Raw genomic sequence first — 15544 nt, 5'->3', positions numbered from 1 at the left:
TTTCCGCGGGTGAGCGTGACCCACAACAAGGAATTGATGACATGACAATAAGCAAGCATTTGCCGGTCGATTGCGATGGATGCATAAAATTTGCTACGCAGTCCCAAGGTACCCGGTCATATAGTTTTAAACAATCTGTGTGTCGTTTTTTTCTAGCTTGACAAAAATCTACGAATCGAGTAATCAAAATGAACTATATTACAAGTATGCTATATAAACACAGTGAGATAGCCTGACCCGTATATGTACCCGCAGTATCGATTCATAAACGATTTTTCACTAACGAAACTGACATCCGAATATATGTAACATATATATCATATATCATGATTGCAGCTCTTTCCAGTCGATACGACCGTCAGCTAATATAATTATTGTATGTTCACTAGTATAATTACGTTATCTAGCCACTTCCGGGAAACTTTAGGCGAAGTACGAAATTCTCTCTGAGTACTTACCACACTGACTCCTAGATGGCGTGCATTCTCGTTGTAGTATTTGGAGGAAGCAAGACGCGCGGCTTGTAGTGCGTGCGTGATGTGTAACGCCGAAGCGTCGAACCGACCATGATTTTTGACGCCATGTTTAAAATCACCTATGTGCCCATTTCCTCCGCGTTTAAACGAATCTGTGGGATCGAGAGTGCCAGAGTGGCCGAGGCCCCGGATCTGCTCGTTAATCAGGTTATGCGTTTTCGGAACGGACATTGCTGCTTTGATGCCCACAGCAGTGCCGTCGAGAGTGCCTGGACCCTGTTTCGGCGCGTGGTTCTGACAGTAAACCTCTTGATCATCCTGATTCTGTAGATTGTTAAAATAGGTCTTGAGGGTCAGCTTTGTCCCACATATTTTGCATTTGAAACAACCTTGGTGGAAAAAGGTAAAGTCTTTGAGGGGACCAACTTTGTCCACGGGGTAGACCGTCGTCCTACATCGGAGACATTTGAGATCCGGACCGGCCATGGTGGCCAAGACACTTTGGCAGGGAGCTTCTGATTACGTCTGTTTACTGTCGTAGAGTAATATCGTGTGTTCACCACTGTAAAGTCTGTTTAGGTTATTCGTTTCGCCTGTTCATTCTCCATCGATTTTTGTCAAGCCTCACCTCACCACGTCTCCCGCTACATTCACTTGTGCACAGCTGTATAGTACAGCCTCAGATCGCGCTGCTGAGAACACGATCCTAGTATCTCCCAGTCACTCAGTACATAACAGTATCCCTCACGATTGTCATCCACGTTCACTCTACATGTAAATCCCGTACAGGCTTTGATTAAAAGGAAGTAGAGTAAGTTAATCCGCCCGCCCGTCCGTCCGTCCGTCCGTCGTATCTTCTACTCGTGTTGATAGCATCCAATATCCGCCGAAGGCAATAACCAAACGAAGAGTGACCAATGACAATCTGATTAACTCAGAGAAAATAAAAACAACAACGTCGAAAATTACAATAATAACAAGGCAAATTTCCCGTTGGCGCTGTCACCAGTATGCCACCAACGACAACGACTCGTCTGCCTCAGTGTACTATAGACTTGATTATAAACTCATCACAGATCAGAAGTAGAAATGACTTCCCTACAGGCAACCTGTCGGATCTCTTTTGGACCTTAGTACGGTCCTTGTTGCTTCGCACGCGTGACACCGGCTTTCTCAATCCTTTACTAGCTACTACTTCCTTCACACGCTATACACGCACAAACTTAGCAGGCTAACCAGCTGAGCTGATTCGGATTCAAACACCTCGGTATAGTGGGCGGGAGACGGCATACAACTACAGCTTTCACAAAGTCCATTTTTTTCATACTATCAAGCACTCGTACAGCATTGTACGACGGCGTAGAACCGCTCACCGATTACCGTGTTCCTCGTATTCAGCTGATGATGCTGCCGCAGTATTGGTGGTACTCGTGATGGCGTTGGTGGTTGTTGGTGATGGGCACTTCAGCCACTTTGGCCACTTGGGCAGGGTCGTTGCTTCTGTCGCGCTGGCTGCGAACTGCTGCTGTCATTTCCTCACGCTCGGTCAACCCTCGCCTCACGTATTTCGGAGCGCCGGCTGGTTCACTCTCCCAGTCGAATGCTGCTGGTGCTTATGCAAAAGCTGATGCTGGCAGTGGCAGTGCTAGAACCAACGACCGAAAGCCGTTGGTTGCCAGGACAACAAGCAGTTAGTCCATAAACGTTCCTTCTGTTGTGGCTGCTGCGGCCACTAATACCGCTGCCGGTACTGCTGCGGCTGCCGTAACCTGCGCGCACGTCAGTTTTCGGACGACGCGACCAACCAGCCATTGAAACAGCCAAATAACCAACAGCTCAACAAAGCAAAATCATCAGTAGCATCCGAATAGTGCTTCTTTCTGTCACCGCGGGCATGACATTGCTAATGGAAAAAGGACTGCCAGCAACGGCAAACTGCGCGGGCCCGATATCTCGAAGGATGGAGTTGGGAGTGCAGGAATATGTCTGAATGGGACACAGCGGCGGTTAGCAGCAATCTTCATTTAAGGCTTAAGTAGATCTATAGTTGACGTATCGAAAAATTGACGTGATGCGGATTATTGATCATTAAAGGTAAAGGCGCAATCTTCTAGTTTAATTATGTTGTTCGTATATTATGTACTTGAGCCGAAATCCCTGGAACATCTTCAGTGCTACAGTACGGGCAAACTAAGCTCCCTATAAGGTGACACCAGCTAGAATAAATGAGAAATTTTCTTCCAAATTGTTTGTCTCGCAGAACAAGCGTTTTTGATTCGACGTCTTTGATATAGCAAGACTTTGGTACATCATAAAAACTGAACGTGTTCCATTTGGATGATCGGCAATAGTATTAGGCGGTTTTGTTGCGATAAAGTCATCGTTACAAGGGTATGAACAGGAAAAAAAAAGAAAATGTCCTGCCGTTATAGTCGTCAAGGTTAGTAGCTTGTTTTTCCTCACAGGAGACGTAAGCAAGAGCCTCGTTATGCCTAATTGACCCGTGACGGCAACGATCCCAGCGGACCATATTAATTACCGTAACGGTACTGAGATGGAGTAATCCTCTGCGAAAGCTCCAACAGACCCAAGAGAAATTTATCTCTTCACTGTTCGCTCAAACTTGCACATTTCTTTTAAGCATAATTAAGTGTATACTCTTTGCCTCATCGTTTCTTTACTCAGTAACGTTTGTAGGATAAACGTAAGTACCTCTAATTCAGTACAGCTTCTTATTACTAAATACTGTGCACCGGGATTATGCTTATCTGCAACACTGGTTAGGGAACTGAGAACGCGTTTGATAACTAAGGAAAAAATGTTCCCATTTTCTCAAAAAATTGGGCAGTATTTTTTGACGCTGGATGCTGGGCGGTTTATATAGATCTCGCACGTCCCCTTTAAACAAGGAAGTTCTGCTGTCTGAAGAAGACGTTTTAACAGTATCTAACCTGTTAGTCAACTTAGAAGATTGTCTTCTAGCCATGTTCAAATCTTCCTTGATAAAACCCAACGTTGGAGCTGTAAGTTTAATGCGAAGTTCATATGCTACGGCCTCTAGGACTTCATTTTCTATGACCAAGTAAGGAAGTATACTGTTTAGGCAGCCCGGATAGCTAACATTGTCTAAGAAAATGGCGGTATGCTATCGTGCATTTAAATGCCATTCATTCGAGAAGTCAATTTCAAAAAAACAGATAATTCATCCTATACTAAGTGTTATTATGGACTCCTAAGTTCTAGTGAGAATGTAATTTCACTTACTATTAACATCAAAATGTGTTTCGTTTGCTACAGTAAAATTTCCCTGGATTTTTATCGAAGATTATGCCAATATGAAAAGCGCGGTCTCATAGTGTATCTCTGAGCAGAAATACCTGCAAAGTGCCAGACCGAAAAACCTATAGGCCCCCCTGTGGCTAGAAAAGAATAATAACTAATGAAATGCTCTTGAGTAATCGTATCAACATTAAAAATTCATAGACTACGGTTCTTTATCGTTATAGGTGTGCTGGCGTGTGACTGTAATAAGGCTCCCAATGTTTAAATCGACGATAAGCAACCTTAGAAATAGGGTTGAAATCTAAAAATCCTGTTGTTTATTCTTATTTAAGTCATAGCGACGTGCTCTATAGATAAATATAGATACTATAATATGCTAAAAATAGCGAAGAAGAAACCAAGTATATATGTCTACGTCACCTTCCATCAAATTCTGTCAATTGAAGAAAAAATATGTGCTTATGTAACAGTCCCTATTAAATGTTAGCGCAGCAAGGTGTCATTCATGTCGGTACGCATTTCAAAATGGCGCCATTTAATATAATGGGATGAAAGCGTTTGATCATAAAACACATACGACCTGTGTTCATTAACAAAAAATGATACCTCAAGCTGGTCTCAGATCTGAACCTTCGTGTCCTCGGGACGTTAGTTGCGCGTTTACTGGTTTATTTTTGTTAATATCTCCTTTAAAGCTATGTTACAAAATTATATCAGAAACAATTTTTAACAAGTGCGCAGATATAAAAACGCTCCAAATTAGCAGTTGTTGACTTCATCTATTCAGGCCCCGGCTACATTGTATTCGTGGTCCTGTTCGTTGTCCAGCTAGAACGCTAAAGCAGATGATATTTGCACACGCATCTATTTGTCAATTTTAGGTATCGTGGAAGTGTGACACACTTGTACGCTGATCATGTGCAGCCAAAATTATTAATTTTTATTCAGAAAAAAAAAACACCTTATAATATAAAAACTTATAATTTCGTCCGTCCTTTCAGTTGTGGACACATAGAGATCGCAAAAACAACATTAGGTTGTGTTTATTTTTTTTTCGAACGCATAAGTCTTATAACGTGCCACGGTATAGTATAAAGGATTAATGTAACCGCGTGCTGAGATTTGATTTTACAAATTCAATACAACGGATATTCAACAAGTTCCTAACTAATGAGAGTTCTCTAATTGTCTGCTATTGTTTCCAGGATAGCTCGATTGAGCCACTTAAAAGTAAGACAAAACTTCTGTTTACAATTGTTTTATTCAAAATTTAATTCGCAATGGTTTTGGGTAATTGATTTGTTAAATCTATGAGCGGTCTATTCAGAGGGGGTGAACATCGCAAGGGTCAACGTATTCGAACACCTAAAAATAGGAATTGGACTATCGCATTGGAACCCTGCTTTGGAGTCTTCGTTGGATTGGAAAACAACTTTAGAGTATTCATAGGCACAGGACAGGAGTAGGCACAGGACAGTGGTTTAGGGTCGAGGCAGGCGCGAAAGGAAATTTTCGCAACGCGGACGTTACCAGCACGGACGTATCCAACTTGGACCAGTGATGAATCCAGGTTCATTATCAGTCGCAGGACCGTTTCAATTTCAGTTATTAGTAACGTCGTTTATGAGACAAAACTACAAACAAATATACCAATTATTTAGCTGATAACTTCTGGGTCTAATGGCCGTTTGAATATACAGTTGAGCTTTTTTCTTGTGGGTACTATTGGTATTGATGCAACAGAAATAATTGCGTCCGCCAATCTCGTGAGCGTCAATCTTAACGAACAGTTATGGTATCTGATGGGAGGTGTAATTTTTACTTGCGCTGCCAACGTCTAATTCATGAGTATGACAAAAGCAGCACGGAGCCTCAGAGAGACTCAAACTTGCCAGTCAGATCGAAAACTCGTTTCTTCGAAGAACGGGAGCTAGATCAACCGTATAAAACGTTCCAGCGTACTAAAAGCGAAGGTGTAAGGCGTACGTAGCTTAGTCTGATTGAAATATCATACGGTATACCGTTCGATAATATTGCATTATATCTTTCTTTAAAGTAAAATATAAATAAATAAGTAACTTGTTTATAAAGAGATATCTAAGAGTGCGTGTATCTGCTAGTTACGGTTCGAAGATAGAAATCCTCCTCTAGTCGTGGTTTGGGAACCTGAGGTCAAATAAAGTAGAAACCATATATAAACGGTTGAACAACTGAAGTACTATTTCTAAACGAATTTTTGTAGCTTGTGCCTTTTTGTTAGCGTTTTAGTGCTACTGGCTAGTACGAAAGTTGTTACGCTTACTATGTAAAAATGCAAGGAGGAACCTTAACAATGACACGAAGTGAATCTGTGTTGGGGAAGCTTTGGCTAGGAGCAAACGTTTATGAAAAGGTCGGTTGGTTTTGAATGTAGAAAGGGGGAAGAAAGCGAACGTGGCAAGGTAGTCATGAAACGACGGAGCTCTGCGCATTGACGACATCTTCGAAAGGTTCTTATGAAACTAAGTTCTGTGCTTAACCGTTCTATAGCAGTCCATTTAGCCTGTATGTAAAATGCGTACTTGATTTGCGATATAAGTGTCCGTATAATAAAGTGCTTTTTGTCAGATAATATGAAAGATCAGGACCTAACAGTGGCAGTGAAAACAGCATTGCTTGTCACTAAGAATTTTGTTAAGGACACCTCAGATTCACATTCACAAAGTTCATTTGCAAGGTTCACGAAACACCTTCAGTTGTCACTTGGACTTTAGGCTCAAGATGCAAATCACTACATTTTTTAAGCTCGTTTTCTGTTGGAGGATCTTGAACTCATGAAGGTTGCAGTTGCAAAAATGAAGCCGGTAACTCATATTGCGTTCAGGACGGCACGGGCTATTTTTTCCGCACTATTTGTTAAAAAAAAATATTTTGAACGCGTTATTCGCTCGTGCATACGTCTATAGATTATGAAACAGTATTCGAAGTTGTTAACGCAGTTTGGTCTAGTTCCTTATTCATTCATACATGGTACTCGTTGCGCATTTACGTACCTCAGGCGTGTCACGTTTCCTTTTGTACGGATATAATTTTCAGTTTTCTTTCCGGTTTAGCGGCCAGCACGCTTCCATGACAAGCAATATATCGCCAGCGAATCGTCTGCCTCGTTGTATTCTTCTTATCATTCTCAATTTTACTTTGTCTTTTTTGTTCTGCTCAATTCACAACTGCCGAATTTACAGATGCATTGCATATAAATATCAGTACATTATTTCAAACAATTGTTGTATATCTACAATTTTGCTAATATTCTTGACGCGTTTCAGCACTACATGGTATTACTCTATTTCCATTAATATTACACAATCTAACTTTTACGCTAACGATTGATTGCATACGCGTTTCAAATGCAAGGAGACGCCCCTCCTACATCGAGATATAGTTCGGTTATACCAATATATATAACACTAGTACAGGATGACGCCCCGCAGTCGGCAAATGCGCAAGCAGTCGTATGTATTATTTTCTGTCATTTTTTGTTGTAAGGGTCGTTCACAACGTGCGTGTTCGTACCCAGAGCCGCCTGTCGCCGTTACGTGGCCAGCATTCACCCTCATTGTAATCTGGCGGGGGTTCAGGGTTGGCTTCCCTTTCCGACCACTCGACTATTCACGATAGATGCTGTAGCGAGCCGGTGCGATTAAGCGATACTCGGGAGTCTGGTCGAGGTAAGGTGCCCTCAGCTCCAGCGGCCGTTGGCGGCCGCGAAAGCGTTCCACCCTGTAGCGACGATGAGGCCCTAAGGCGTTCCTCCATAGCTAAGACACTGTCTTCATACTCGCGACGCGCTGCGGCTCGCGCGTCAATCCACGTTAGTATTGCCGCTACCAGTTGAATAATGACACCGACAACGGCAAGCATGTACGACCATCCGAAATAGTTCCAATCGACCTGCGATAGAACCAATGAGATAAACAATTCAGCACAGAAAATATAATAGCGAAAATGTAGTATTGCATAAATAAATAATATACAGTGACGGCTGTCGCAAGCAGCTAGAAGTATTCAGGAGTTTTTACCACTTTTGTTAGATAAATGCACCAGCTCGATATGTAGTAGGTAACATGTTTTTATTGGGAACATGTTTTTGCTTGCCAGCCAACGAGAATAAACGGAAATTGTAAAATTAATAATAATAATTTCTAGCTTTGATCTGATGTTGTCCACTGAATCTTGGAGAACGGTGCGCAGACTAATGGTCAGATACAAGGTGGTCGCCTCTTACTGTATAATTGACCAGGTTGGACCTCAGCTCAAGAAATTTTTTTAGGAATCCTAGGAAGGATTTATGTTTTATAATAAATTGTTGCAGCGGTTTATAGCGGTTTTAAAATGCTCATAGTTAAAAGTATGCTTCAAAACTTGTGAACCAATGTGATCTCTAAGGTTATTTCTCAATACGGTAATATAGCTCTGAATTGAGATAAATTATTTGGGCAATATTGACGTTTTGCATAGCCAGGTGCCGGTGGTAGGGATACCACCGGTTGACCGCGAAGAAATGTTTATTAGTCATTGTTTATGTTTGAGTAAAACATATCGTATAGTGAAAGTCATTTGTAAACGATGCCCAAACGTAATAGAGCTTCCGGCAATTTTTGCGGTAAACTGGCACGTTGAAAAGAAGGAAAAAAGATTAAAAACCAGAAAATTGCCGACACGAACCCTTTGAGGTATAAAAGCTTCTTATATATACGTCTGATAAATAATTTAGAGCGAATACGCATTTTCAGTTAAATGATTTACGAAACTGATCGCCTTTTCCCCTCCACGTCAAAAGATGGTTGACTTATCAAGACCTTTTTTACAGCACTCAGGTGCCTTTGCTGGAGGATATAAGTAAATTATACCGATGTACTCCTCTGTATTGTCAATATAGTCCTTTGAAGGTACTAAATGCCCTCTCCATAGTTACAATGAAGAACTTAGTTACAGGCGTCATGCATGTAGAATCGCATGATGAACGACTTTTTCTTATCGAGTAACACTTCTTCTTAGGTATCGACAAATCACTTCTGAAAGTTCTCCGTACCGAGGCACGTACGGTGTTACCGCCACTTGCGCATCTCGTTTTTCTTTTTGTGAAGCTTCCTTTTTGCCTATGGATCACACACGACGACGGCCTTTACATGCCTTTGGGCTAAGTGAAACACAACCTGATGCTGCTGAGTTAACCTTTACAGCAGATGTTATAACGTCAGAAAATCTGGTCGATTTGCTACGCTGTCGCCATGCACGATTAGTAAGCATAAATTTTCTCAAGAAGAAAAACTTACGGGTTTGAAATGAAGCTATTCATAGCTATTTTTTATACTATGCCGTATTAGTGAACCGTGAATTTCACCCAGGCTAGCAATTTGTTTTAGGAATAACATCATAATTGGCTCTAATAGATTCTCTCTAATGGATGTGACGGTTCACTAGTAACGAATTTGCTTGCTAGGGTTACGAACAAATGAGGCCGCCTAGATTTGAAACCGCTCGTATATACACTTCGTTCCATGCTGGGACGGGCCATTTGTCTGAATCCTACATACGGCTGAATCTAACATACAGCTTGAAAAATGTGATTAAGTAATGCTTGGTCCGAGTAACTCGTATTGTACGCACCTGTGGTATGTAGTCGTTGGTGAGATCACCTAACGTTCCAAATACGATGATAGCAACAAGGGTACAAACCATCGAAGCTAGAATGAGACCTGTAGTAGCACGCAACATCTGCACCTCCTTCTCTTGCGGGAAGCAGATGTTGAGAGCAAGAAGGACACCGCAAGCTGCAATCAGCAGCCCAAACCCGATCGTAAAAAAGATCTGAACCGCCACGAAATACGGCGCCTCGAGCAATGGTCGCAAGTAGCGATATTCTCGATCGAAGATCCATCGACAGCCCCTGTTATCATTGTCGAAACGAAGCAGACGTACATACCTGGGTATCGCATCCGACACAGACAAACGAAAAAGAAACGTATCTACATCAATTAACGTAAGCAAGGAATAATTTTTCATATAGTATTCGATATATTATTCTTTAGTTGACATCTTCAGAGGGTTTCGAATCTCCTGTTTCAGAAATACGTCATCAAAACAGGACAATGGTGTGCGTGCGTCAATAAACGAGATGAAAGTAGACAGGTATCGCTTCCGAACAAGCGTCGCCAAGGTGCTACCAGAAATCAAGTTAGCAATGAACGATACAGCTGTTCTGTGTTTCGTAAGTTTTTGGTTGGAGCAAAGAATGAGTGCTACTGAGGCAAAATGGCGCAGTGACAAAAATCGTCTTAATGTCACACTGCAGAAGGTTCTTTTTTGCTTGTGAGATTCGAAATGCACAAAATGTGGATTGGATGAAATCCACTTAGTGACATCTTATTACCGAACGGTATCATGATCGCTCTTAATGTTCGCGAAGATCGTGGAAAGTTATGCGTTCTATTTGATACTGTTTTCATAGGAAATCCAAAAGGAGCACGTTATTTTGTCATGGGATGGCTCTATTCCGTTTTCACCTAGAAGAGAGTAGACGTCTTGATAGGAGCGCTCGGTTAACTATAAACGATCATATTTTAACTGTAAAACTAATCACTAGCATCATTTCACTGTTCGATCGCTCAGAGAAGCTACTTACAAGCAATGAATTTATAGCTAATATTATGAGCTTTTTCTCCTAGGAAAATAATAACTAAGAAATTGTTTATGCACATATTGTATTTTCGCTATCATGGCAAACAAGGTCGTTAAACCTTTCCAACGATGTTTGCAAAATTTTCAAGAATAGGCTTCCCTACGAAATCCGTTTCTCATGAGTTTTTCTTAACTGCAAGTCGAACGATATCACTCTATCATGTAATAACAGTAGTAATAATGACAGGTGTGGTTAAAGAGAAAAAAACAAAGGCGGACACAATATTTTGTAAACGTCATTTTTAAAGCAATCTGTGTTTTTTTTTTCGAAGGAGACAGATGATCAATGTGAATCCATTGCGCATTCGTTCAATAATTCGCGCCATTATTTAGTCACATTGGCATTTATTTAGTTGTAGATAAAAAAAAACGTGTATTCAACTATTCGAAACTAGCTTGATTAATCAATACCATTGTAAATTTGCATTACCGTAGCTGAAGAGAAGCCTAAATGAAAATTTCTCCATTAATGTCGCATTTAATATATATAATACGTCAAAATATTTAATATAATATATTTGATAATAATAAATAAATATCGCCTAATATTCCTACATTTTTGTGTCCTTTAGTATTCAAATTTTTCCTTCCTTTGTGACCTTCCACAAAGCTTAGGCTTGTCCGAACTGACCTCAGGGTTACGCATATACTGAAAGAAGACGTTGTAACATAAACGTATATTTGACGTGGGCGAGTAAACTGGAAATTGGTATGCACATATAGTTATGAGAAAATTTTGCGTGTAGACAGATACATATTAGATTGTTCGAAGTTGTTTCACGAATCGAATTTTTTTAATAGTCTTAAACTACGTGTCGTTAGTAGACCAGATGTGTTAAATATACACAGCAGGCCTTTGCCTATCTATTACAATGAGATAATGATGAGTTTTTAATAAAAAGGCTAACATTTATTGCTAAAAATCAACGCTTAACGATTAAATTAAAATAGATCTTCTAAACGTAAAAGCACTGGTAAAATCCACAGAAGATTGATGCGAGTATCCAGTAAATAGACATTTAGCGAAAAAAGGGCTTTTGGTGATGCAGTCATTTTAACAGAACCTAAAACGTTGAAGACTGCAAAAGTGGTGACTACACCTTAGGATCTTAAACAAAACAACGAATTAGAGTGGTTATGGAAAAGCTTGAACAAAGCAGAGAATGGGTAATGCATCACTGTCAGCACGTTATGATTCCTTAAAGTACGTTTCATGAAACTGTTGCGGAAGCATCTGAAAAAAGAAATGGAGAAAAAAGCAAAAGTAGATTTTTCTCGAAATGAGTCTAGAATAGATGGAAACACGTGTGACGTACTATGAAGAGATTTAGAACAGCCTTTACCTGCAAAAAACCTGTTTAAGGCACACCATCATCATAGATGGGATATGAGCCAGTCTGTGCAGCCTTTCAGGAAAAGTTAAGCAAAAAATTCAGCTTTGAGGGCAGCGCCAAATAGATTCTGGAGAAGCCCATACTCGAAGTGATATCGGGTGAGTTTGCGGGATATTGCCCAAATAGGAGACCCCTAGTGCTACAGAATATTTCAAATCTTTAAAGAGCTTCATGAGTATCTAGCGCACCAATCTATGGCAGATAGTGTAATTACTCGACGACACTGTACGACTTCATCGCCACCCTTCGATTGTGGCCTGTATCAAAGTAAACGGAATCGAACGACGAGTATTATATTTTCCAGATTTAAGATATTTTAATTGTCTCCATGCTTTAAAGGAAGTAACACGTGACGTAAAATATCTACTGCGTCAAATACGTCATTGGTAACGAAATTTTCGCAAATCATAATCACACGCCTGCTAAGTAACCTCCACAGAGCCGACTTCATTGTGAAGGCAACGAAAAATGCATGTAACATACACGTGGTTCTCTTTCAACATAGGACTCACAAATTAATAAACTTTTTTTGGCCTATAACTATTGAATCTATGAGCTTATTTTTCCAACTTGGAACCTACCGCTCTATTCATAATATGCATATTTGCGAAAAGGCTTATTATAAATTACCCTCTCTATTAGGACCTTCCGCTCATTTGGGTCAAACATGCTGAGATATATTCTACAATAATCTCATACATTAGATTTTTATCTGTTGCTTCTTTATAATAGGGCCTGCACACGCTTTTGCTATGTCTAAATGTTAGAAGCTAACGGAAATTAGGCTTGTAGTTAGGACGGACATAGTCTAAGGGCTGAAGCATAACGGGTAATGAATCCGAATTGAAAGAGCTCAGCTTTAATTAGAATTAAAGCGCAGGTTGTATGAATGTCGACCAATATTTCCGCGCTGAATGAACCTTTACCAAGCATAAAAATTCCGTTCTGGCCCAAAATCGATGGTCCACGTTATTGCCAGGTTCAACGTGGTTTCTGAAAAATCTGAGGAAGGCTTTCATGGGGCAAACCGGAAGATACCCAGTAGAGTTTACATATAAAGGACTCAAAAATGCATCAAGCTAGCTTGAAAAACCATTTCCCATATACCTAGGTTTTTATCCGAGAAGTTAACAGCCGTTTTAGAGAGGAAAATATTAACTGTCAATTCGTCATCCAAATAACGTCCAGTGCTTAGGCTTGCTAAGACTATTCGCGCCGGATTTTTGCATTTTTGGGGCTTTTGAGCCGCTGTCATCCCGAAATCTAATTCCGTTGCAAAATCGAAATTTTTTGCATGTAGTACATTTGAGCGCCACAAAGTATGTCGCCACCTACAAATATTGCTTGATGCACAGCTACTATAATCGGTGAACTAAATCCCAAATGGAAGCTGTAATCCCGGTATGATCATCAGGAACGATATTTATAGCGTATACAGAAAAATTCATTGAATTTTTGCCTTGACACAGCTTGAGGGAAAAAGTATCAGAAAAAAAACCCAATTTAGGTGCTGTACCCTGTATTTTATTATCTATGTATATATATTATTAAAGCTTTACTATTATTGCTACGGGGACAGCCCACGCTGTATCAAAAGGAGAAACAAAGCCAGACAAATTAAATATAGGCTTGACTATAACGTTTCCAGTCACATGGTCAATAAGGAGCATGCATTTTCGTGTTTGAAAGTTTTTACTAATTAAAATAAATATAGGTTATGTATGCACGTGCCTAAATCTTTGTGTAAGATGCATTGTTACCTGTAGTGATCGTCGAGGGGACTATCAAAGCACACTTCCCATAGTCCTCTTCGTCGGAACTTTTTAGCACCGGGATGAATGGCATCATTGACAAGCCAGTATGGCGTGCAAAACGCTACCGTGATGAATACAAGAGCTAGCAAAAGGGTAGCCGCCGAAAGAAGATTAGACCTCGGCGAGTATCGTCGTGGCATTGGGGTCAGCACCATCCTGGACGCCGGCCGATTAAAAATCATCTCCTCCTCTAGAAAAATCCTGGGCGGGTAATCTATATTCCGGCCGTCCGCTTACAGCAAACACTGATTGTACTAGACAGAACGAAACTTACGAAGCACCCATGCCTATTCATTTACACAATGGACTGCGCGCGCATACGAAACAAATTCACAGTAAGCCTCCTTTTATTCGCTTCGATATCGCAGACGAGATGCCATGTTTAGCGAAATCGTATTGGCTAGTCGTTAGACGTTACTTCAAACACAGATCTTTACGCATCGAAGGCTGAGACGCAAATGAGAATGGTGCTATGGGCTGCGCGAGCTGGTTGAAGGTTAACTCCAAGAGCCCGTGAAAGGGGAAACAGGACAGTTCCTATTATTTTTTAATATAAGTTTTTTGCTTAGAAGAAATTGGCTAAGCTTTCAGAGTTCCGTATGTTTGGGAAGGTACGAGGCTTTCGACAACGTCGGCGATGCGATGGCAACATTGGCAGCCCTCGTCAGGAAACAGCCTTCAAGTATGCAGTTCACCCTCCCTCCTAGAAATCCGTGCATCGCTGCGAACAATACTTCCATCGTCGTCTCACCAATAAGCGGAATGGAATAAAGGCAATGTGAACATTGCCCATCGCTACGGTAGTGGACATGCAGATGCTGCTTGAACAGAAACAGGCGCGATAGCTACGATAAGAGGAAGCAGCGATTTCTTGTGATTGCTCACCTTTCTGTTGCATCAGTCACCCTCAGAAAAGATCGAGGAGGGGGCGGAACTGTAGGCAGCGCCACGCAGAACAACAACGTCGATGCTGAAACTTCAACGTCGAAGCAAGTTGTCGCGGGAATACTAAAACAAATACTCATAGAAATGGTAGTAGCTGTTCTTGGACAGTACAACGGTAAGTAATCATAGTTCAAAAAATCCTAGATTCCCTCGACTTTAGTTGACTGACAGCTCACTCGTTACTAACAGCGTGTAGTGATATGCAGCCATGATTGCGGTGCAAGGTGTGGGGGAGTCACGCGATCTCCCGGGTGTTGAGCCCAACTTCTTCTCGTCTGCGGTGTTCGTTAACACTATGCGCAAGCACCACTGCTGACGATGCACGAACGAAAATATGGCCAGGAAGACATGCGACCAATAAAAGCTAGCTCACAACGGCCATTGAATTCGTGAATGATTAGTTTTCAGCCAAGAGGCTTGTCTGAGCTGGACAGAGCGCCCATCGAACCATGTCATGAGACTCTTCGGAGGATCCGTTACCGAAACGTAGCACAACCGTCAGCAAAGGGGTAGACTTATCACTACTATGGTCACAACAAGAACAGCACTAACATCATTAGTATTACAATAATTCTTTGAAAATATTGTTTTTCTAGTTGTTCATTGCATAGGCCTAGCAATGACCGGACGTTTATTCGAACGAAAAAGCGTTCTGGACTGAAGTCGGATTGAGTGGAGGACAAAATGGTTTGCAGTTTTTACAACATCTCGTGACAATTATAGAACCTGGACATTGAGATTGTGAAGATCACCAGCTACAAGATATAGGGTCACCTTTGTTTAAATCTCTGGCATTGTAACTATACTATTTGATGTCGTATTTGATATAAGAATTTGAATTTATAAGCATCTTATTTTGATGGATATAGGGCGAAAAGTCCTTCAAATAATCGTCCAGAAAATCGTTTCAGTT

General features: G+C 40.9%; 2 protein-coding genes and 1 pseudogene across 5 annotated transcripts in view; 1 reads left to right on the top strand and 2 right to left on the bottom strand.

Moving 5' to 3' along the window:
• Positions 1-356: 356 nt before the first annotated feature.
• LOC111245948 (hillarin pseudogene) lies at positions 357-2074 on the bottom strand (annotated as a pseudogene). Its single transcript, XR_015321121.1, has 2 exons — positions 1850-2074; positions 357-1401 (listed from the first exon to the last, which is right to left on the bottom strand). The product of XR_015321121.1 is annotated as a hillarin pseudogene (transcript).
• A 2926-nt stretch (positions 2075-5000) lies between these two features.
• LOC111245648 (uncharacterized) lies at positions 5001-14728 on the bottom strand. Of its 3 annotated transcripts, none has more exons than XR_015321120.1 (4): positions 13633-14728; positions 9408-9723; positions 6791-7688; positions 5001-5924 (listed from the first exon to the last, which is right to left on the bottom strand). XR_015321120.1 is itself a non-coding variant. In XM_022794263.2 (3 exons), the coding sequence occupies exons 1-3, from the start codon at positions 13866-13868 to the stop codon at positions 7407-7409; spliced, it is 834 nt and encodes a 277-aa protein (XP_022649998.1). In that variant the 5' UTR covers positions 13869-14728; the 3' UTR covers positions 5001-7406. The 3 variants fall into 3 exon arrangements, 1 of the variants encoding a protein (XP_022649998.1); XR_015321119.1 differs by having other exon boundaries at positions 5001-6964; positions 7311-7688; XM_022794263.2 differs by having other exon boundaries at positions 5001-7688.
• The window catches only part of LOC111245810 (uncharacterized), a 32368-nt gene continuing 31152 nt past the window's right edge, over positions 14329-15544 (top strand). Inside the window, exons 1-2 of the mRNA XM_086981966.1 lie at positions 14329-14368; positions 14588-14718. Of these exons, the coding sequence (XP_086838092.1) occupies positions 14329-14368; positions 14588-14718 (171 nt within the window). The remainder of the gene's footprint in view (positions 14369-14587; positions 14719-15544) is intronic.

Source organism: Varroa destructor, unplaced genomic scaffold, assembly GCF_002443255.2.
Source record: "Varroa destructor unplaced genomic scaffold, Vdes_3.0 BEIS01000002.1, whole genome shotgun sequence".
NCBI lineage: Eukaryota > Metazoa > Arthropoda > Arachnida > Mesostigmata > Varroidae > Varroa > Varroa destructor.
The sequence above is the reverse complement of the archived record's forward strand: the minus strand, read 5'-3'. Positions and strand labels throughout refer to the sequence as shown.

What these genes read in the sequence shown, in the direction of transcription:
- LOC111245648 (XM_022794263.2), bottom strand. Translation starts at nt 13,868, where the DNA reads ATGATTTTTAATCGGCCGGCGTCCAGGATGGTGCTGACCCCAATGCCA. An exon ending in CCCCTCGACGATCACTACAG is followed by an intron (nt 9,724 to 13,632) that starts GTAACAATGCAT and finishes TGCGATACCCAG; the next exon opens with GTATGTACGTCTGCTTCGTT. An exon ending in CCAACGACTACATACCACAG is followed by an intron (nt 7,689 to 9,407) that starts GTGCGTACAATA and finishes GTTCTATCGCAG; the next exon opens with GTCGATTGGAACTATTTCGG.